The 24110-nt window shown below is 48.2% G+C and overlaps 1 protein-coding gene across 1 annotated transcript in view; it reads right to left on the bottom strand.

The window, feature by feature from the left end:
* The window catches only part of GTPBP1 (GTP binding protein 1), a 146577-nt gene extending 142933 nt beyond the window's left edge, over positions 1–3644 (bottom strand). The window contains 1 exon segment of the mRNA XM_030221005.1: positions 2719–3644. Coding sequence (XP_030076865.1) covers positions 2719–2919 — 201 coding nt within the window. The 5' untranslated portion in view covers positions 2920–3644.
* Between the last annotated feature and the right edge of the window lie 20466 nt (positions 3645–24110).

Below are 24110 nucleotides of genomic sequence, written 5' to 3'. Positions count from 1 at the left end.
CTTAAGGGTCGGCAGAACTCTAGCTTGTAGCCGTCTCTGATGACTTCCAGCACCCAAGCGTCTGAAGTTATTGTGGTCCACTCGCCCAGAAACGAGGACAGCCGTCCTCCAATCTGCACTGGGGCGTGGACCAATACCCCGTCATTGGGTACGAGACCCTGGGGGAGGACCGGAGGGAGCACCTCCGGGACGGCGGTCTCTGCGAAAGGAACGCTGCTTGGGGGAGAAATTCCTCTTAAAGGAAGAGGGGGCAGAAGAACCCGACCTGCCCGGGCGGTACCGACGGGCTTCCTGAAACCGTCCTCTGGAGGTACCGGGACGAGCACTAGCCCGAGCCCTGACCTCCGGTAACTTCTTGCCCTTAGACGTGCCGAGATCGGTCACGATTTTGTCCAGCTCGACCCCAAAGAGCAGCTTGCCTTTAAAAGGCAATTTAGCCAGGCGGGATTTAGAGGCGTGGTCAGCAGACCAATGTTTCAGCCAAAGCCACCGCCGCGCAGAGACTGTCTGAGCCATGCCTTTAGCTGAGGCTCTCAAGACATCATACAGCAAGTCTGCCAAATAGGCTAAGCCCGATTCCAGGGCTGGCCAATCATCCCTCAAGGAATGATCCGAGGGGGAAGCCCGCTGCACCATAGTCAGGCACGCCCTGGCCACATAGGAGCCGCAAACTGAGGCCTGCAAACTTAAAGCAGCCGCCTCAAAGGACGACCTTAAGGCCGCCTCCAATCTCCTGTCTTGGGCGTCCTTTAGGGCCGTGCCACCTTCCACCGGCAATGCCGTTTTCTTAGTCACCGCAGTGATTAAAGAATCCACGGTAGGCCACAGATAGGCCTCACGTTCACTCACAGCCAAAGGATAGAGGCGGGACATAGCCCTAGCCACTTTAAGGCTCGCTTCTGGGACATCCCATTGAGCCGAAATTAAGGTGTGCATGGCATCATGCACGTGGAAGGTTCTAGGCGGGCGCTTCGTCCCCAGCATAATGGCAGAGCCAACAGGGGCTGAGGGAGAGACGTCCTCCGGAGAGGAAATCTTCAAAGTGTCCATGGCCTGTAACAACAGGTTGGGCAAATCCTCTGGGCGAAAAAGCCGCGCTGCAGAGGGGTCATCCGCTCCATCCGAGCGGGGATCCGTCTCCTCCAAGGAATCCGCAAAGGACCGTTGGGAGACCTCAGACACGCTGCCCTCATCTACATCGGAGGAGACAAATTCCTCCAAGGCCTGGGAATCAACCCGAGGGCGTTTACCTCTGGGAACCTCAACCTCTTTACCAGACGAGGGAGCGGGGGCAGCGTTGTGCATGAGGAAGGCCTGATGCAGCAGCAAAACAAACTCGGGGGAGAAACCCCCCAGACTGTGTACTTCCGCAGCCTGGGCAACAGCCCTAGGCGCACTCTCAACCGGCGCTCGCAACAGCGGGGGAGAGGCCTGCTGCGCATCCAAAATGGCGTCCGGCGCGAAACTCCGCGAAGGAGCCGCGCGGGAAGAACGGCTCTTAACTTTAGCCGCTTCTGTGCCGTCGCCCAAATTAAGGGCGTTCATGGCATTAATGTCTCCAACCTCAAGGGCGGCCCAAGAAGAAGCCGTCCGAGCCGCGTGGCCGGCCAAAATGGCGGAGGCGAGGAGCGGGGGATGGGCGTTTATGGCGGGAAAAACCGCCACGCCGGAGGAAGGACCGGGACATTCATCGGTCACGAAACTGCCACCCAACAAGGGCGAATCAGGCTTTAAGACCCCCGCATCCCCTCTAGAAGCGCTCAAGCGACCCGGGGAGCGACCCTTTGCGCCCTCGCCCTCCGACGCCATGTGCCACGAGGAGAAGAATCGGGGAACCCCCGCCCGCTATAAAAAGGTAAAATTACCTGCTGTCCGCTCCGAGTTGTAACGACCTGGTGTCCCAGTGAGTAGCTGCAATAGACGCTTAAATAAACGTCGAAATAAACGCCTTTAAAGACGTTTAAAATTTTTTTTTTTTTTTTTTTTTTTAACGGAGCCAGCGGGAGGGGGGAGAAAAGGAGGGACCTGGCACCACCAGGTTTGCACTTGCTCAAAAGAGCCCTCAACCCCAGGCACTCAACAAAACCTAAAAATTAGGCTTGGAGGCCTAGCCAGAGCTGCTGCTGCTGTGTGTGACCACCACCTGCTGAGATAGAGAACATACTGAGGAGTTTCCGGCAGCACATGACCACATATAGGGAGGCAAAAGTTTGCTCTCTATCTCCACCTGCTGGTAGATGGACACAACCCACCAGTCTATGGATTGATCAGCTTGATGATATGGAATTTCCCATTATTGATCCACGCCTGGATTTATCCCACTACATCGCTTCGGTTTGCTCCAAATTCTTACCTTAAAAAGGTCAAAACTACAAGTCACTACATACAAACCCAGGCGTGGATCAACCTTGTCGTGTAAAGATGGCACCAGGTGGCAACCCTGATCTGACACCCCCTACTTCTTTAAGCACAAGCGATCGGCCTAGAAGCGCCAACACAAATCCAAACAGAACCTGGTGCAGGAGCCTAGGGAATATCACATAGGGCGTCCTGGGAACTAGTCTTGTTGACAAGACTACGAGTCCCAGAGTGCTCTGCGACAAAGCAATGCCCCTCTCGGGATGACGTGGCTCCTCCCGCTCCTCAAATGAAAGGAATAGACTACTTCCACTCCCGTATTATTCAGGAGCCCTACCCGAAGCTTCCCCAGCGGCTTACCTTGCTGGTGAGATCCAATTCGGGCTCGCCATTCCGCAGCACCTCCCCGTCCAGGCTGCAGTCCGAGTCCTCCTGCTCCGCCCCGCTTAGAGCGGCCCCGGCTTCTGGCGCGAACATATAGGCCGGCACCGGGGACTCCCCGGCGGAGGAGCCCGGCGGTGGCGGGGACCGGCTATGTCCGACTGCCGCTGCAGACGCCATCTTTAATTCCCCCCTCCCCCTCCCCGTTTCCTAAATTCCCACACGGCCAAGTAGCCCCTTGCTCGGAATTGGATTCAAAACTCAACGTCAAAACCTAATTAGACTAATATATTCAGACACGCCCACAACAGGTTCAGTACGCGCGACACCTCAGGACAGAAACCTGAATAATGGACGAGTGCACTTCAACGCGATCGATTCGTGACGGGAATGGATACATTTGCTTCTCCGCGTTTGATAGGGCGCGCGTGCGAGCAGACCACCAATCCACGAAGACAGAAGATATTACTTATGCAGGAGTAGCCAGCCAGCCTGCCTGCCTGAGCTAAGCTTTAACTGTCGACGTCTCTAATGACTTTAGGACTGTGCGAAAGTTTCTCACCACACAGAGAACTTAAATAGTCAGCATATGCCACGAGCCGTTTCCGGTTCCAAGAATAGCCAATCCACTTCCACCCGCAACCAAAATAATAGAAAAAGTTAATTTTTTACGTCGCGCCTTTTTTCCCAGATTGTTTTCCTTTCAGATTCTGAGTACCAATTATATGTCGGCTCAAAACTTAACTGTCATATTTAAAGCTGCTAGCCTCGATACTTTTATAGCTACAACAACCCACTGAGGCGGTACCAACGTTATTATACTCAGCCAATCAAATGTTCTTTCATGTGCAGGCCTGCGTGGAAGTATAGGCGCCAATAGAAAGGTCGCAAGCATTTACTGTCAATCAATTGTATCGCTAGGTGTGCGAGCCAATCAAGTAAGAGAAGGGCTAGCAATGGGCTTGTCCCTATCAATTGTTCCTTGACGTTTCAGGTGACTACTACGCACTATCTGATGAAACTCCAGGGAAATATTTGAAGGGTGTGTTGTGGTATGTAGAGCAATATCCAAACAACTGATAAGAAGTTGGGGGACTTTTTTTTCTGATGTAATTACAGCGTAATATCAGTTATAGGCATGACATCTTTGGCATAAAGTATCAAGGAGTGCTACTTTGCTGGAGGATTAGGAGAGCGAGTGAGAACTGAAGGGGCCCTTTTACTAAAGTGCAGTAAAACCTGGTCTTAACGCATTTTAACCCAGGACTTTCCTGTGCACTAAACCCAAATTTAACGCAGCACTAGAGGGTTTTAAAAATATATATTTTATTGTAGGTCATGTACTAACAGTGGTGTGCTGGTGAATTTTTAACAACAGGCTCTCTCTCTGGTCCACCTCTGTGCCCCCCCCCCCCCCACTCCAAAAAAATTGCAGAGCTGGCTATACCCCTGGAGAGATACTGGAGGGGGGCAATGCATTACTCTCTCTTGGGAAAAAAAAATTTTTAATGCTCCCAGGTTCCAATCTAATTATTTTATTTGTTGCATTTGTTTAATTTGGGATAAAATGCCAGAAATAAATAGAAACTCTAAACGTTGAGCACCTGATTCCCATAACATGATGTCTGATTTAGAAGCCCTTTACCAGGATAAGAAAAAATCTCTGCACCAATAACAGGGTTAGATGTTCCCAATGACCAGCTCCTCCAAATGACACACTGATTACGATTTATATCAAATTACTTATTCTACCTATGAAAAGTTATTCCTTTATTATACTTCCTCTTTGTACATCCCTAGGCACAAGCCGGCAGCATTTTTAAAAATGTCACTTTTTTTATTACAGTATCCTCCCCACGCCACCTCACCTACCTATTACAGACCTCCTCCCCGCTCCCCGAAGCCAAAGGGTCCCACTCCCAGTGCATACCTGAAGGCAGCGTCTCTGGTGGTCTAGTGGATTCTTCAGGGCAGGAAAGATCCGCAGTCTTTCCTGCCTGCTGCTGGTACTGACCCCCCTCCTGCCGCATCTTTTTTAAAATGGCCACCAAGACTTACAAGAGCAGCCTTGCAAGACTTCAGCGAAAGTCTCACGAGGCCGTCCCTGGAAGCCATTTTTAAACAGCGATACAGCTGCAGGAGGGTCAATGCCGGCAGTAGGCAGGAAAGACTGGGGATCTTTCCTGCCCCGTAAGACTCCATTAGACCACCAAGGACGATGCCTTCCGGTATGCATTGGGCAGTGCTTTTTTTTTGTAGGAAAAAAGGTACTGGTACTCATTATGGGCAAGGGCACCATCTATGGCTCTGCCCCTATAGTAGCCACATCCCTTACACCAACCATGGCGCATATAAACAGGTATCATTGAAAATACTATACCAGTATTGTGATGTTTTTCATTATAAATAATTTCTGTAAGCTGCTACAGCTCCAGTATACCCAGTACAAAATAAGGCAGCAGATGTAAATTCTCAAATTGGACATATTCCAAACACTAAAATTAAAATAAAATGATTTTTTTCTACCTTTGTTGTCTGGCGACTTTGTCTTTCTGATCATGTTGGTCCAAGTCTCTGATTCTGCTGCTCTCTATTTGTTCCCTTAACTCTGTTTCCAGGGCTTCCTTTCCATTTATTTCTTTACTTTCCTCATACAAATCAACATATACATCCAGCTTTTCCTACATTTGCACCCAGCTCTGTGTCTTGTCTTCTTTGTTGGTGAGTCCTTAGGTTCCCTAAGGCCCCGAAAGGCCTCAAAGGACAGCCGTGCAACCCCGAATCTTCACCCGCGGCAGCCACCGTTCACCAAGGGTTGAGCCCTCAGCTGCAGGCGGCCAGCAGGACTGCTGGAACCGCGGGATTGACGGTTGGCCTGGCTGGCAGTCAGCGAACACAGTCAATGGGTAATGGCTAGCAAGGCGGCTAGCACTCCGTGGATAGAAATAATATAGTCTCTGGATAGTGGCTAGCAAGGGCGGCTAGCACTCCGTGGATAGAATCAGTATAGTCTCTGGATAGTGGCTAGCAAGGGCGGCTAGCACTCCGTGGATAGAATCAATATAGTCTCTGGATAGTGGCTAGCAAGGGCGGCTAGCACTCCGTGGATAGAATCAGTATAGTCTCTGGATAGTGGCTAGCAAGGGCGGCTAGCACTCCGTGGATAGAATCAATATAGTCTCTGGATAGTGGCTAGCAAGGGCGGCTAGCACTCCGTGGATAGAATCAATATAGTCTCTGGATAGTGGCTAGCAAGGGCGGCTAGCACTCCGTGGAAGAATCAGTATAGTCTCAGGACAGTGGCTAGCAAGGGCGGCTAGCACTCCGTGGATAACCTCAGCCCAGTCTCTGGATACCGGCTAGCAAGGGCGGCTAGCAATCCATGACACGAAAGCACTGGACCTGCTTCAGGAACAGAACCGGAAGCAGCGAGGTCTTCAGGCTCCTAGGTTTAAATACCGCGCCCTCCCGCCCCCCGGGAAGAAACCCACCAATCCGGCCCCGGGGAGTCAGCAGAGCTCCTGGATTGGCTCTGCCCGAACTCCAGGCGGAGTCATCGCTCGGGTTCGCCGATCCGGGGCGAGGTGGGAGGAGCTCCGGAACCCTTCAGCTCCGATGCACAAGAGACGTCGGCCCGGCGCCGCCATCTTGGCTGGCGCGACCCTCCTGCCGACCTTCCCTTCCCCCGAGGCCGGCGTTCGTCCCAGCGGGGCGCCGGTCTCGGCCTGACCCGCGGCAATGCCGGCTCCTCCGGGGGCCTTCTCCCGCCGTCCGTGGTTGCCGCTGGCTCCCGCTGCCCACAGCGGAAGAGCAGGTAAGGTCACGGGACGTGACACTCTGGAACTCATTACCTAGAAACATTAGAACTGTGAACACCCATCTAAAATTCTGAAAAGACCTCAAGACTCATCTCTTCCAGAAAGCCTACCCAGCAGACCCGAACTTATTCATGAACAATGCATTACATCTATCGAACTAAGAAATGAACAGTACCCCTTCCACATTGCTGTCGCTTCACCCCTGTCATCTACCCTGTGTTATCCCCTGTTCCTGCCCCTCCTGTCACTTTCTGGTTCTGGGCCATGATTGTCCTGTTTTGTAACCTGATTTATTGTAAGCCATATTGCACCTGCTCATGTGGGTAACTGTGGGGTAGAAATGTACTAAAATAAATAAATAATCCTATTACTTCAAACTGTACAAATGTTACCACTCCAGTTATTATTAAGTGTACTTGTACCCTTATCCTACTCTGTATTGCTCACTAGACGCCTACCCTTATCCTACTCTGTATTGCTCACTAGATGCTGTAGTCCCATCCCCAGAGACTTATCAGCTTCATTGGGATTACTTCTCTCTATATGCAACTATATATTTGTCCCAGAGTTGTATTCTCTTTTCCGGAACCTTATCAGCTTCCTTGCACCTACTGTTACTTTATTTTCCACTCTGTATATATTCCCATAGTTGGTACTCTCCGGAACCTGTAAGCCACATTGAGCCTACTGCTATGCGGGAAAATGGGGGATACAAATGTAATAATAATAATTTCTTGCCCTACATCCATAGGTATAAACCTGGGTCCTCCGTGTACTTGATTGGAGGAGGTATAGAGCGGATCCAGCTTCTACCTATTTTCTCCATCCATGTGCAGTTTTTCTCCTCTTTTCCCTTTCCCTCATCTCCGTCAGTATGCATCTCCTTCCTCTTTCTTCCCTCCTCTCCATCCATATGCATCTCCTTCCTCTCTCTTCCCTCTCATCCATCCATGTCCAGCTTTTTTCCTCTCCCTCCTCCATGATCCATGTCCAGCATTTCTCCTCTCTCCTCCCCTCCATCCATTCATCTCACTTCCTCTCTCTTCCCTCCCCTCCATCCATGTCCAGCATTTCAACTCTCTCCCCTCCATCTGTGTCCAGAATTTGTCCTCTCTCCCCTAAATCCATGTGCATCTCCTCCTCTGTCTTCCCTCCCGTCATTCATGTCCAGCCTTTCTACTTCCTCTGTCTTCCCTCCATCCATGTCCAGCATTTCTCCTCTTCCCTTCCCCTCCATCCGTGTGCATCTCCTTCCTCTGTCTGTCTTTCCTTCCCTCCAACATTTCTCCTCTCTTCCCTGCCCTCCACTCCATCCATGTCCAGCATTTCTCCTCTCCCCCCTCCATCTGTGTGCATCTCCTTCCTGCTGCTACCACCGCTAAGGCTAATGCTGCTGCTGCTACCGTTGAGGCTAATGCTACTTCCTCAGAACGCAAAAGGGCAGAGTTAGATATCACTTTGAAACTACTACAGCAAGAGAAAGAGGCAGCTGTACTGGAAGCCCAAGTTAGGGCACATGAACGAGCCACAGGGCAGGATGGCGGAGAGAATCAACTCAGTCACATTAGTGCAGAAGAGTCTGCCCTGCGAACAGCAGAATATGTGAAGACTCCGACCCTGACTCACAAAAGTACACAGTCACAGTCTGACTCAGAGGAGTCATTAGATGCTGAGCAAGCACATGCCTTTACACCAAAGTCTAATTCACCCGAAAGAAGCAAGTCCAAGGCAAAACACACCACAGAGGTAGGCTGCCATCACAGTGATCCACATGCATGTACATATATGGATGCACTACCACTGGCACTTGCTCCAGAAAAATGCGCCAAGGGAAACGTGCTATTTCAGACACAGACTCTGGAGCTACCCAGGAATGGGGCTCAGATAAAAGTTGAGCAGTTACGCCCAGCAAAACACACTGTGATTAAGCAAGAGCCACTTTACCACCTACACTTCACACTTGATTCCAGACAAGCCCCGGCCAACAGCCAACCGCAGATACCAAATGTCAGCACACTACAGACTTCAGAGAGAGAAGATCTAGCAACATACATGGCTCGGAAAAAGCTGGTAAACATGGGCCTTACCCAGTTTATTGACTGCCCAGAGGGGAATAGAAGGTGGAAATCCAATGTTAAGAATGCCATAGCAATTATGAGGCTCATGCCAGTGCAAGAGATAAACCTGATGTTAAAGTGGCTAGGAACTGAGTCAGTCAAGAGTGTAAGAGGTTTGAAAGAAATGTGGGAGAGACTTGACCAGCGCTATGGCAGCCCAGAAGCTATCCAACAGGCAGTGATGAAAAGAATAAGAAGTTACCCAAAGGTGACAAGTAAAGACACTGACAAATTGCAAGAGTTAGGAGATCTTTTCTAGGAACTGGAGGCAGTCAAAGCTGATCTGAACCTTCCAGGCCTATATTACTTGGACACAACTTGGGGCATAAGAGTTTATATCAAAGCTGCCACATGACATAAAAGAAAAGTGGTCATCAGTAGGTGCCAAATATAAAGAAAACAACTAAAAGAGGTTTCCTCCCTTCATGGTCTTTGTGAAGTTCATCAGGGATCTGGCAAAGAGGAGAAATGATCCCAGTTTCATGTTTGATGTACATGAAGCAATCAAATTGGGCTACTTCTTGAGTGAAATGCCGGTACAAAAGTACAGCAATACAAGGAAACCTCTAGCTATACACATTACAGATGTGTAATCCACAGCTACACCACAAATTGATCGTCCTACCACAGAGAAAGTAGAGGATCCTAACAGGCAGTGTCCTCTACATAAGAAACCTCATCAACTCAAGAAATGTAGAGAGTTTAGAGAGAAACCCTTGAGGGAACGTAAAGAGCTGTTGAAGAGGTACAAAATCTGTTATAAATGTTGCTCTTCATCCAGTCATATGGCTAAAGACTGTAAAGTAGCCATCAAGCGTATTGTGAAGAGCAAAGAAACTACAAGCCCCAGAAGGCAGTGCAGCACCAGAGAGATTCAGAACCAAGGAACTACAAAGCCCAGAAGGCAGGGCAACGTCAGAGAAGCCAGGAGCTCAGAAACTACAAGCCCCAGAAGGCAGTGCAGCACCAGCAGACAGATCAGGTGAAGGGAGAAGAATCTATGCAAGGGAGGGAGGAGCCGGGGTGTGATTGGGAGATGGAATCAGATGGGGGAAGGGAGGAGCCCCTAGACCGGGAGGAAGGGGAGGAGAGAATGGAACTGGAGGAGGAGAAAGGAGGGGAGAATGAGGAGGAAATTGAAGTGCTGGTGGAGGGCTCTTAAAGTGAGTTATGAACTGAACTGGAGAGTGAATGAAGCCTTGGTGAATTGACCCGGTGGGTGGATGTCAGATGGTTTTGTGCTGACAAATGAGGGAGGTGGGTCATTAGGTCTAAGAGTGAGAAAGTGACTTAGACCATATTGCCATTGAATTGAACTGTTTAATTTCATTTCTAAGATGAACTGTGTTTGAAGGCAATGCTAAACTAAACTGTGTTTGAAAGCAGTGCTAAAACTGAATTGAGGAGGAAAACATTGCTAACTGAACTGAATTGTGAGCAGTGCTCATTAGCTGTGGGAAAGAGCAGTGCTACTAAGTACTGGATTAGAAGCAGTGCTGGAGAAAGCCATATTGAAAGCAGGGCCAAAGTGAACTGTGTGGAAAGCAGGCCCAAGCTGAACTGTATTGCAAGCAGGGCTCCAATGAACTGTGTTTAAAAGTGGAGCTACACTGAGGAGAGGGAAAGGCCTGTGAAGCCTTAAAGCAGAGTAAATGTACTCAGGAGATAATAAAGCACTTCTGGTGATTTGCCTGTTGTCCAGAGACCCTGATTGCAGACTGTCGACTTGGGAGTGAAGGGCGTGCTTGGTAAAGAAAGGAAGAGACTGAGAAAGAGTGGTGCGGATCTGGCGGCTGAGCATGACAGTATGGAGTGTAGTAGTGAATGGCATGTCAGTGCCTTGCACCCTGACAAGAGTAAGCCTACTACTACAGGAGAGTCAAGGCACGGCGAGGAGCAGAAAGTAGAGCAAGCGTCATCACCGACTGTTACTCCAAACTGTACACAAATGTGTGGAGGAGACCGTAATGGACAGTCATGCACCAAGATATGTGTAGCTAAAGTATACCCAAAAGAGCAACCAGACAACGCAGTGAAGACGTATTTTATCATAGATGAGCAAAGTAACCAGTCCCTGGCAAGGACAGAGTTCTTTGACCTATTTGATACCTACCACCTCAAGACCTGCACATGGATGAGAAAGAGGGCGGGGTGAAGAGCAAGTGGATACATGATAGAGTCAATGGATGGTAGCATCAAGACCCATCTACTGACTCTCATTGAATGCAATAAAATACCCAATAATAGAGAGGAAATTCCCACACCAGAGTTGCGCAGTAACATCATCATCATCTCCAGCCTATAGCAGAGTATCTGCAGCCTTTGGACCCAAATTCCAAGATCTTACTCTTCTTGGGAAGAGATGTACTACCAGTGATAAGTATACATGAGGTACACGAAGGACCACCTGATGCTTCATATGCCTACCAACTCGCCCTGGAGTGGGTGATAGTAGGCGACGTCTGCCTCAACAGACTGAGGAGAGGAAGTGTAGATGTCTACAAAATATGCATCTTAGAAAATGGGTGCACCACCTTGTTTAAACCTTGACTCAACCATCTATATGTGAAAGAGGTTTATAACTGGGAAGAACCAGACCCCGGCACAACCAGTTGTCAGGATACCTTTCCGTCAGATTTAGGAGAACATCTAAGGAACTCGGTGTTCCAAGTCACCAAAGATGATGATAAACCAACTCTCTCAATAAAAAACAAAGAATTATGGATAAAGAATTCTACAAAGATGAGTCCAACAGTTAGGTGGCTCTGTTGCCATTCAGAACACCCAGAACACGACCAGAACAGTGACATTATGTGCCTACTGATCAAAACCCAGCAGGTTGTGCCACCAGAGCTGTGCCAGCATCTCGTCTAGCAGAACCCACATGGTTGTCAGGACCAGACTTTGTTCTAAACCCTGACCACACATCTCCTGTGGCAGAGAAAACCTTCAAACTTATAGGTCTTGACTCTGACGTGGAGATCCGCCCAGAGATGACTGTTTTTCCTACTAACGTTGTGCCTGAAAGCAACTTAGGAACTTGGCGTTTCTCTCATTTCTCAACATGGACAATGCTCAGAAGAGCTATTGCACATCTTATTCATATGGCATCTTAATTTCATCAGTCAGCTAAGAAAGAACTTGGCACCTGTCACCACTGGCGCATCTGTACAAAGCCTCTCTCAGTAAATGAGATTGTGCGGAGAGTACCATCCTGTGTTGCATACAACAAGAAGCATACAATGAATAACTAAAATGCATCAGTAAAGGCATGAACCTTCCAAGGGATAGCCCACTTCCAAAACTGAACCCCTTCATTGACAAGGAAGGACTTCTGAGAGTCTGCGGCTGCCTTGCCCAAGCAGAACTAGAGAAGAGTGAGAGGAGCCCCTTGATTATTGTAGGTTGGCACCATATATCAACCTTGTTTGTGAGTCATTATCACGAGCAAATTAAACATCAAAGACGACATTTCACAGAAGGGGCTATCAGAGCTGCAGGATTATGGATTATGAGAACAAAACCTAGCATTACCTCTGTATTACACCAGTGTGTCAAGTGTGTGGAACTATAGGCAACCATCAAGAACAAAGAATGGCAGATTTACCAGCAGACCGGTCTAGACATCTTTGGACTCTGGTCAATTGTGACACGACACACAAGAGGTGGAGCATTCAACAGTAAATGGGCCACAATTTTTACATGTATGGGCATCCAAGCAGTCCACATTAAAGTCATCGAGTCAATATACACTTCCGGTTTCATTAATGCTTTACGAAGATTCTTATCCATCAGGGGTCCAGTTAAGCAGATCCGTTCCGATTGTGGAACCAACTTTGTGGGTGCTTGTAGAGAAATAGACATTAAATCAAATAGACTGGATCATCCTGCCATTGAAAGGTACCTATGTGACCAGAAATGTATCCGGATCTTCAATCCTCCCCACTCTTCACATATGCGAGGAGCATGGGAGCGAATGATTGGGGTAACTCGTCGTATCCTTGATGTCGTGCTCGTGGAAATTGATCACCTTCAGTTAACACATGAAGTGCTGACTACCTTTTTTTTTTTTTTTACAGAAGTTACTGCCATCATGAATGCCAGACCATTGGTACCAGTATCCTCAGATCCAGAGTCACCAATGATTTTAACTCCAGCTATGTTTCTAACACAAAAAACTAATACTATTCCTACCCCACCTGGAGATTTCAAATGCGGTAACATTTACAAAAGTCAATGGAAACAGATTCAATACCTTTCAGACACCTTTTGGAAACAGAAGAAGGAGTACCTTCCTACTTTGCAATAGTGGAGTAAGTGGCAGGATAATCAGCCTAATTTACAAGAGGGTGACATTGTATTACTTAAAGATAGCCAATCACAGTGAAATAGTTGGCCTTTGGGGCGTTTCACTAGAACCTCTCTGAGTAAGGATGGAAAAGTCTGCAAATTGGAAGTCAAGACAGCAAATCAAGGGTCAATGAAGACCTTCATCCGAGCAGTCACCGAAGTGGTACTGCTCTTACCATGTGAGGAGAGAAGCAAGAAATTGCAAAGCTTCAGGATCCAGAGGTGAATAAACTTTGTGGTGTTAATAGTTTGAGAAGTTAAATAGTGGTATCTTGCGATGCCAGGTGGGGAGGGTGCTGCCCCCATATTCATGGGGGTAGAGGACATTATTGTGTATATTTAATAGGAATATTATTTGTATAGATAGCACTGTTTACTGGGGCTTCCCCTCCTCCCTGTCTACAGTTGCAGTGTCCTGTGATTGGCGCCTTGTGAACTTGTTTCTATTGGTTGTTAGCTCTGAGCTAAGGCCAGCCCTCTTTCTTACACCCGCAGGCTGGGTGTGAGCTTAGTCAGTGCCTTGCATGCCATGTGCTAGCAGCTTTTCTGAGAGCTGACCTTTCTTGGTTCCACTGTGGTTCCATCAATGTTTTTTTACCTCTCTCTCTCTCTCTCTCTCTCCCCTGAAGATCTTTTCTCCAAGGTATTCCTAGCTGTCTCACAGAGCTCTCTCTCCTTTAGTCTCTTTCCTTAGAGTAAGTCTCTTCCCAAGTCTCTTAGAGACTTCTCCCTTAGGTTACTGTAAAAGGCATTTTCCCTTTGTTTCTCCCTATTTGAGTTTACAACTTTGCCTCTCAGCAATGCTGAACTCTGGCCCTCTCCTTGCCTCTGAGGTGGCTGAGTCCGGGACTCCATGTTTAGGGTTACCATATGTCAGGATTTACCTGGACATGTCCTCTTTTTGAGGGCATGTCCGGGCAACCGGGCGGGTTTTGCCAATCTGCCTGCCCGCCAGCCTGCCTGTTTGTCCAGAAATCCGGACAAACGGGCAGATTGCTAGCCTCCCCTCCCCTTACTTTCTAGTGCCCTGGTGGTCTAGTGACCTCTTCCGCCTTCAGGGCAGAATAAGGAAAAGAAACATAATGACCAAAAGGTTATTTGCACTTTATATTATGATTATCTATCCTCTGATATCATTAAAATATTAAGATCTCATTGGCCATTGATCCAGAACATTCCATCTTTTGCAAATAAAGAATTGATGATTGCATACAAAAGAAATAAGAATTTGAAGGATTTTTTGTCACCATCAGCATTACCAGTCCCACTTCATAAGGATAGAGTAAGGGGTCATTACCCATGCTTAAATTGTTCCGTTTGTCCAGTCAATTTGAAAACAAAATGTTTTGAACACCCTGTTACAGGAGAAATATATCAGTTAAAACATTACTCAAATTGTAAGACTTCACAAGTAATATATGCAGCAATTTGCCCATGCGGGCTTATTTACATTGGTAAAACTATAAGAGCATTTAATAAGCGCATCTTAGAACATAAAAGCGCAATAAAGAGAGAGGTATTAGATAAACCTTTAGTGGCATCTATACCACCCCCTTCCCTTACCCTCATTCCCACCAATTTAGCACTGTGAAGGCTTGGGCTTCACAGTGGTACCTGTGGTTCCCTGTGGTACCAAATGAGGTTACTCAATGTTATGTCTTTATTAACCTCTGGCCCCATCCCTTTCCACCCCCCTTATACTGCACTAACCAAAGAAGGACATATATTTATATTGGACCTTTTAGATGGTTCAAAAGCTCCCCTAGTTGGTTCAAAACAAGACTACGTGCTTTTGAGGAATAGCGATTGGATGTAGTGGTCCCATATTAAGAGGAATTGTGTCTGCCATTTAAAAGAATGTCATGTATCTCATAGTTCCATGAGTAAGAATGTTTGTAATTTATAATGCCAGTGCCAATATGAGGGTGGCTGATGTATCTAGTACTGGAAGATATATTTTTTCCCCACTATATAGGGCTTGGTGGCTTGCAACTGAGGATCTGATCCTTTTACTCCAGTTGTTTCTGTCTTTCCCAATAACGCCCCCCCCCCCCCCCACAGGACTAAACACAGTACTCTGTCCAATAATTATCTCCCTAAAGCTAGCTATGGTTCTCTGAGAACAAGCAGGCTGTTGTATTCTCACATCTGGGTAATGTCACTGACAGAGCCCAGTGCTGACACTGACTAGCAAGTTCTTTCTTCTATTTCCTTTTTAATTTCTTTAGTTTTTTGGCCCTTGAAGTTTCCTTTATTTTTTGTGTATTGTTATGCCCTTTTAGGCTGGAGCTCTGACCTCGATTTGAACACTGCCCTTTTTCCGGTTCAAAATTGAGAAGTTTAATTTGGCCACAATTCTTTTCTCGATATCTAAGAAGATTTTCCAGTGGTTTCAAAAGGTGCACCCAATGTAATCGGGTGATTTTCGTGAAGGACCGCACAACTGGTGCATCAGGTGCCTTGGACCTGACCATTGTCTAGCAGAATTCCAGAGTTTAATTACACATTGAATGAAGAAATATTTTCTCTGCATTGTTTTAAATTTACTACTTAGTAGCCTCATTGCATGCCATCTAGTCCTAGTATTTTTGGAAAGAGTAAACAAGCGATTTGCTTCTACCCGTTCCACTCCACTCAGTATTTTTTATAGACCTCTATCATGTCTCCCCTCAGCTGTCTGTTCTCCAAGCTGAAGAGCCCTAGCTGCTTTAGCCTTTCCTCATAGGGAAGTCATCCCATTCCCTTTATAATTTTTGTCACCCTTCTCTGTACATTTTTTAATTCCACTATATCTTTTTTGAGATGCGGTGACCAGAATTGCATGCAGTATTCAAGGTGAGCAATACAAAGGCATTATAACATTCTCATTTTTGTTTTCCATTCCTTTCCTACTAATACCTAACATTCTATTTGCTTTCTTAGACACCACTACACACTGAGCAGAGGGTTTCAAGGTATCATCAGTGATGACACCCAGATCCTTTTCTTGGGCGGTGACTCCTAATGTGGAACCTTGCATCAAGTAGCTACAGTTTGGGTTCCCTTTCCCACATGCATCACTTTGCAGTTGCTGACAGTAAACATCATCTGCCATTTGGATGCCCAGTCTCACAGTCTCATAAGGTCCTCTTGCAATTTTTCACAATCCTCTTGCAATTTAACAACTTTGAATAACTTTGCGTCATCAGCAAATTTAATTACCTCACTAGTTATTCCCATAGGGGCAAGTCCAAGAAGCATAAGCATCGGTCCTCCTTGATGCACGGTGCTGGAACCACTGGGGCATCAGCATCACTGGTACTCAAAAAGCATCAGGAGGAGAACTCTCTCTCCTTGGAAGAGGTGCCAGTGCGTAAGTCTCCCAGCAACAAGATCCCCACTACTGGTCCAACACCTCGCTCCTCTACCTTTACGGATGCCTTCCTTCGATGAGCAATTCCAAGCCGTGGTCAAGGAGGAGCTTGCGCAGATGCAGCAGGGGCACACCGCTCAGATATTGAGGGTGCTTGCACCAAGCCCACATTCTTCCTGAGGCTCGTTCCATGCCGGTGCAGCGATCCTTGACGCCGGCACCTCGATGGCTGTCAATGTGTCAGGTTCTCAGGTTCAGAGCCCGCGGGGCTGGGCTCTGGAGCAAACGTGAGCCCTTGGGCTGCTGACGAGGAGCGACAGCAGCAGGCAAAACCCACCAACCAACGCTGGGCAAGCACACCGACACCGGCAGGGACTGCAGGCACCGCCCAGCGAGCCGGAACACTGGACTGGAATTCCCCGGACTGGAGGATACAGGACTGGAACCCCCCGGACTGGAGGACACAGGACTGGAACACCGGACTGGAGCACACCGGACTGGTCCACACAGCTTCACCTGCACTTAGCTACTAAGCCCCCCAGGAGTTGGGCTCCTGGGTTTGAGTAGCCGGCAGGACTTACTGGATACTGGATGACACAGGGACCAGGACTGGAAACAGAAGTGCTCCTAAACCTAAAGTGATCTACGTGCTCCCAAGCCCTAAACCAGCAGGAGTGTTCCTAACAGTAAACTGACAAAAGGACTTCCTAAGCCCTATACTAAACAGGAGCTCCTAAGCCCTGCTCAAGAAAGGGACTTCCTAAGCCCTAAACTAACAGAGCAGGGAACTAAACACAAAGCTAACACAGGTGCTACTAAGCACCAAGCTACAGGCAGAGCTCTACACTAATAAGCTAAACACAAAACTAACAAGCTACCTAAGCACTGCTCTAGCAAGCTAGATACAAAACTAACAAGGTGCATCCTAAGCACTACTCTGGCAAGCAACCAGAAGAGCTCCTAGCACTAAAAGGGAAGACAGGGGAGCCACAAGGAAAAAGCAGGGAAGCTAACACATAAGTCAAAAGTGCTTCTAAAGCACCAAACACCAACAGCAAAGACTGCAATGCTCCCAATAGCACAAACACCAGAAGTACTTCTAACAGCAAACTCTGCAGTGTTCCTAACAACACCAAACCCTGAAGTACTTCTATCAGCAACAGAGCTTCCAAAGCCCTACACACAGCAATGCTTCCAAAACCAAGAGGGAAAAGCAGGGGAACCAACCAGGGAAAAGCAGGAAAGCTAAACACACAAACACCAGTGCACACTGCACTAACACTAACCTGGACCTTAGCAAAATCAAGCAGAGAAACTAGACACAAAGTCAGAAGTGCACACTGCACCACCCTACCTAAAGCAAACACAACCGTTGCAAAGGCCCTGAAGGAAACAACCCCACTTCCTTATCAAGGCCCTCCCTGATGATGTCACCCTCCCTAGCCCCAGGCAACAGCACACTGGCCCAGAGAGCACACTGAAACCCAGAGAGGCCCAACCCACACCAATGCAGCACCGTGAAACACTTGAAGCCAGTACACCCAAAGAGAGGTAGAGCAACTCAGGCAACTCACACAGGTGCAGTATAGTGAAACAATTTGGCCCATGCTGCTGGAAGCTGCCAGCACAGAGAGACAGAGCCAGCTCAGACAGGACAGACAAAAGAAACAGAAGCCAGCTAAGAAGCTGACCCCCAGGAAAGAGGTAAGTTTGAGAGGGGTTCTGACCCCAATCATAACACAATGTTGACCTGAACTCATACAGTACCGCTCTTGACGTTGGGGGAGGAAGCTTCCCCGGAGTCAAAGAGTAGGGCTGTAGCTCGACACTCTTTGGGGTGTGGACATAGATCCACTGAGTCGAGGCAGGCACAGAAAGATTCTGAATGGGTCTACTCATGGGATTCAACTTGACCAGCCAAGTCAATATTCAGTGCTGGCCGATTAAGTTGAAACCAGCCCACTGAATATTCATGGATAGCTGGCCAAATCGCGCAATATAGCTGGTTATCCACTATGTGCTGACAGGGAATATTCAGCGAGAGATAACTGGCTACCTCCTGCTGAATATTCATAGATAGCCAGTTAATTGCTATTTAACTGGCTAGGAGCCATTCCTGGCCAGTTATATAGCGCTGAATATCTGGCGGATTATGTTTTATCTACACCAGCCTCATCTCTGACCTTAGAGATTCATGAAACTCTGAGTTATTTAGTCTAGAAGCTCAACCTCAAGTACCATTGCATTGTCATCATAAATATTTGCAGGAAATTCTGCCTGAATTTAATTATGCTTCCCTGTCTCAGAAGTTTACTTTTGAACACTCAGTGTCTATAACTGAGCAACACATAAAATATAGCCTGACTCTATCACTCTTTAACAAAGAATTTTTTACATTAGGAGTTATACAGACGCATAGGAAATTTATATTGCATTTCTTCTCATAGAGCATATAAAACCATGTTTGGTGCTACTGATCACTGCTTGATGTCAGGCAGGCCAAGTGGAGATATGAGCCCTTGTGCCCGATGGAGGAAGAACTCCCACCGAGCTGTCGGCCAACCCCGAGTTCCCCCTGTGTCTCCCTCAATTCCCCAGGGTTGAGCCCCCAGATGCGGGAAGCCAACAGCAGGAAGAACTGTGTCCAGAACAAAGTCCAAGGGGCACAGCCAGGCAGTGGGCAAAGAAGGTCCAGGAACAAACAGCGGCCAATACTGAAACAGGCCCTCGGCTAGTAAATCAGGAGACAAGAGGCAAATGATTCCGAAAGCAGGACACCTTTATTGCTAGCAATGGACAGTACTGAGTTTAGTCTCAGGACACTGCCTTCTGAGCGTCATCTGACATTCGGTCTTATACAAATTAGTGATCATGCGCATAAAACACATCATACGTCACACATACACATGCGCAGTACATGCACATGCGCAATACATTAGTAGTTCTGTAGTTCTCACAGAGAAAAGATACATCAGTTCATAGCTTTCATAGAAATTGTTACTTTGCAAGAAAATGTAACTTATTGCAGTGTTTCAGCACCTTCACACAATACAGCCTCTATGTGTAGATCACGAGACTGCATTGGCAGAACCTGCTGCCTCTCGAAATTGCTGACCACTGAAATTTGTTATCTGAATACTGGTTAACGGACAAGTAATGCTAGTAAAAAGGTAAACCACTCCAAACTACACACATTTAGTATGCTCATTATAACCCTGAGGTATTGGCATAAGGCAAAAGTGCAAATATGCATACAAAGTTCAGATAGAAAATCCCATTAGTGCAATAGTGACAAATGTAAAAATCCAAAGTCCAATAATTGTCACATGTGGAATGTAAAAATCCAAAGTCCAATAATTGTCACATGTGGAACATGCCTCAAACAGGATAAAAGTTCATAAGTAATCTTGGCTGTCCAGTAGTTGCTACATCCCAGTTGTCCACTCCTACAATTCCCCCCTTTTGATACTTGAACATCCGGTCCAGTCCGGTGGAGAGTATCACCTCCAAGAAGCCTGAAAAGGAAGAGAAAAACAAGGAAAATTAGCACAAGTAAACAATGGGAGGGCCCTAGGTCCTTGCGCAACCGTTGGGTGCTTCACCGGGGTTGAGACGGGGGGTCCCTAGAGGTGTCCCCCCCCCCTTTGTAGCCGGACTTTGCTGTCACAAGGAGGGCGGCCCATCGGTCTCAAGAAAAGGGGAGTCAGCTTCATTATCATCAGCATTGGATTGCGAGATGGGGGAATACCGCTGTAGGGCCATAATCTGGGCTGCTGCACGCCGATCAGCGATGGTTTCTACGGTGGACCAGAGGCACCTGAGAACAAAGGGTAGAGACAAGGGTATTAATAAACAGGATAATAAAAACAGGCCCCCCATTACAAAGAAGCCTTTAAAGCTCCCTGAGGTAGGTAGTAAATCGGTGAGAGAGGAAGTCCAATCCCATGCACTGTTCCAGGTCTGGACTGGGACATGGGCCAACTTCACCATTCGGTCAGTAATTTCTCTAATAATATGACTTTGGTCGTCAATCTGCAGACAACAGTTACTAAGATTGAATTTACCACACATCCCGCCCTCCTGGGCCAATAAGTAATCAAGGGCGAGGCGGTTCTGATAAACTGCAGTTATCAGCTTAGTGTTTTGTCGGGCCAAGACATTAAGCGCTAGGGCTGAGTCATTCGTGAGGATTTCCAGTACCGCCTGTAGCCGAATGATGCGATTAAGCATATAGATAGGGGTACGGTATCCATATGTGCCATCTTCAGCCCACGTGGCCGGGCCGTAATAATGAATTATGCGTTCCGGGGGCCACTCGTCCTTCCAATCCCCGATTTTAACCTTAGTGCCCCGGGTGGACCGTTTCCTCATGCTTCCAGGCCCTTGTTCCATGTAGAGAGGTATACCAAGCGTCTCGCCTACGCGAAGGGGCAGAAGAAAGAAACTAGGTCTGACGGTGCCTAGGAGACAGGTGCCAAACCAGCAGACCGGGAGCTGTTCGTAAGCCCTACGGCCACAAATATAATAGTATCCTTCCGGGGCTATCCATTGAAGGGAGGCATTTCCCCCGTGTGTCCATGTTGCGTTCAGAGTAGGTTCAGTCCAAATGGGCATCGGAACAGGCAGGCCGTCCGTTTGCCACCAAGTGGTTCGGCTGCCGTTAAACTGAAGGACCCCCGTGCAAGCTCAGTCCCCAACAGGGACAGAGTATCGTTTTGAGGGGGCCCGGCTAACACAGAGAGTACCTATGATGTTAGTCCTCAGTGCCCATTCATACGGGCGCGGACGTTGGGGAAAAGTGATGTTAGTGGTATTTAGGGCATTCCACATATGCTGGTGAACTTCCTTCGCTTCCCAGGGCCATTGCTCACCCATATCAGTGCCCCCACAGACGAAACAGTTAGCAATTCCAAGGGAGAGGGCAATGTTCTCGGCCAAATTAAGGAACATGTTTCGAGCTTCAGGGGAAATAGGAAATTTAACAGCCGCTTCCTCCGCGCGAGCGATTTCATCGAATACCTCCTGGAATCCAACTACTGTGGTCTGATAGAGTGTGGGGGCCTTCTCCTCAAGGCTCTGGCTGATAGTGATATAGGTAATAGGATCCATTCCGGCCCTGTCGATGCCAAGACCCCAAGTTTGTTTCCAGGGGGTCCCGGACCCCCTGAGGGGCCATTCAAGGAGCACAGTGTTCCCCGAACCCCGACGGAATTCACCCAGACCGGCGCATCCGGAGTATCCGCCTCCTGTGTAGGCACACACTCGCTCCCATCCCGAGGCCCGGGTATCAGCCCCACATGGTATCCATGCCCAAGGGGAACCATATCTCCAATCTAGCATTAGGGAACAAATATACTTGTGGTCATTTGCATAGGCCTTTCGCCAGCTTTGACTTCCGCACTTGTGAGACAAAGGATGTTTGTCCATTGCGGCACAAACATCAAAGGTGAGAGTGGCAATAGCTTGCGTATCGGCGACAAGGACTCGGGTGGAGGTAACGTAATACAAGGTGCCATCTCCCTGAACCCCGGTGGAAGATGTAATGATCCGTCCTCTATATGCTTGCCCCGGGTACTGAGGAAGACCCACACTCAGGGTAACATTGTAGTATCTAGGGGCTGAGGGAGAATGGCAGACCGTGTGGTTCTTGTTCTTAAGGCACCTATGGAGCTGTTGGGGTCCAGCCGAGGTAATAATGACACAGACAGGAAGAGGACGACAATCTTTCTCCGGGGGCTGTGATTGGTGAATGAGGGTGGTGACTAAGTGATACCCCCCCCATGCGGTGACGTACTAAGCGTAAGCACTCAGTACAGTTTAGACTAAGGGCAGCCGGAGCCCCCGGAGCAGGGCAAAAGTAAAGAATGAGGAGTAGTAGTTTGAATCTCATGGCTGATGGATAAAGTATCCAAGCTTCTGCAATAAGTAGATGAGGAGACTTAAGATGATAGCTCCAATAAACAGTGAACCAAAGACGCAGTGGGTCCAAGCGCTAGGCGTCTGAGTAGGCATGGATCTGGTTCACTTCCTCTTCAGGGTTAATCGCAGGGGATCGTCTGGATGACTGTGAGCTGTCCAAGCTGGGGGCGGCCCGTCGGTAGGCGCAGCTAGCTTCAGCCTGGTCCAATGGATCCACACAGGGCTCCCTGCTGTCAGGTTCTCAGGTTCAGAGCCCGCGGGGCCTGGCTCTGGAGCAAACGTGAGCCCTTGGGCTGCTGCCGAGGAGCGACAGCAGCAGGCAAAACCCACCAACCAACACTGGGTAAGCACACCGGCAGGGACTGCAGGCACTGCCCAGCGAACCGGAACACATGGACTGGAATCCCCCGGACTGGAGGACACAGAACTGGAACACTGGACTGCAATCCCCCGGACTGGAGGACACAGGACTGGAACACACACCGGACCGGAACACACTGGACTGGAGCACACTGGACTGGTCCGCACAGCTTCACCTGCACTTAGCTACTAAGCCCCCCAGAAGTTGATCTCCTGGGTTCGAGTAGCCGACAGGACTTACTGGATACCGGATGACATAGGGACCAGGACTGGAAACAGAAGTGCTCCTAACCCTAAACTGATCTACGTGCTCCCAAGCCCTAAACCAGCAGGAGTGTTCCTAACAGTAAACTGACAAAAGGACTTCCTAAGCCCTATACTAAACAGGAGCTCCTAATCCCTGCTCAAGAAAGGGACTTCCTAAGCCCTAGACTAACAGAGCAGGGAACTAAACACAAAGCTAACACAGGTGCTACTAAGCACCAAGCTACAAGCAGAGCTTTACACTAATAAGCTAAACACAGAACTAACCAGCTACCTAAGCACTGCTCTAGCAAGCTAGATACAACTAACAAGGTGCTTCCTAAGCACTACTCTAGCAAGCAACCAGAAGAGCTCCTAGCACTAAAAGGGAAGACAGGGGGGCCACAAGGAAAAAGCAGTGAAGCTAACACATAAGCCAAAAGTGCTTCTAAAGCACCAAACACCAACAGCAAAGACTGCAATGCTCCCAATAGCACAAACACCAGAAGTACTTCTAACAGCAAACTCTGCAGTGTTCCTAACAACACCAAACCCTGAAGTACTTCTATCAGCAACAGAGCTTCCAAAGCCCTACACACAGCAATGCTTCCAAAACCAAGAGGGAAAAGCAGGGGAACCAAAGGGAAAAGCAGGAAAGCTAAACACACAGACACCAGTGCACACAGCACTAACACTAACCTGGCCCTTAGCAAAAGCAAACACCACTGTTGCAAAGGCCCTGAAGGAAACAAGACCACTTCCTTATCAAGGCCCTCCCTGATGATGTCACACTCCCTAGACCTAGGCAAAAGCACACTGACCCAAAGAGGCCCAACCCACACCAATGCAAAACCGTGAAACCCTTGAAGCCAGTACACCCAAAGAGAGTTAGAGCAACTCAGGCAACACACAGCTGTAGTAAAGTAAAACAATTAACCCCATGCTGCTGGAAGCTGCCAGCACAGAGAGACAGAGCCAGCTCAGAAAGGACAGAGAAAAGAAACAGAAGCCAGCTAAGAAGCTGACCCCCAGGAAAGAGGTAAGTTTGAGAGGGGTTCAGACCCCAATCATAACAGCACCTCCCCCTCAAGGCTCCCGTGTCCCCACGGGAGCCCCAGGTCTCAAAAGACAATTTAGGTCTCCATGGGTAGCTGTGATGAAATCTCCCAATGGGTTGCACAACATAAATCTGGGCGGCTGGGCAGGACGTGA

Source organism: Microcaecilia unicolor, chromosome 1, assembly GCF_901765095.1.
Source record: "Microcaecilia unicolor chromosome 1, aMicUni1.1, whole genome shotgun sequence".
NCBI classification, from domain to species: domain Eukaryota; kingdom Metazoa; phylum Chordata; class Amphibia; order Gymnophiona; family Siphonopidae; genus Microcaecilia; species Microcaecilia unicolor.
The sequence above is the reverse complement of the archived record's forward strand: the minus strand, read 5'-3'. Positions and strand labels throughout refer to the sequence as shown.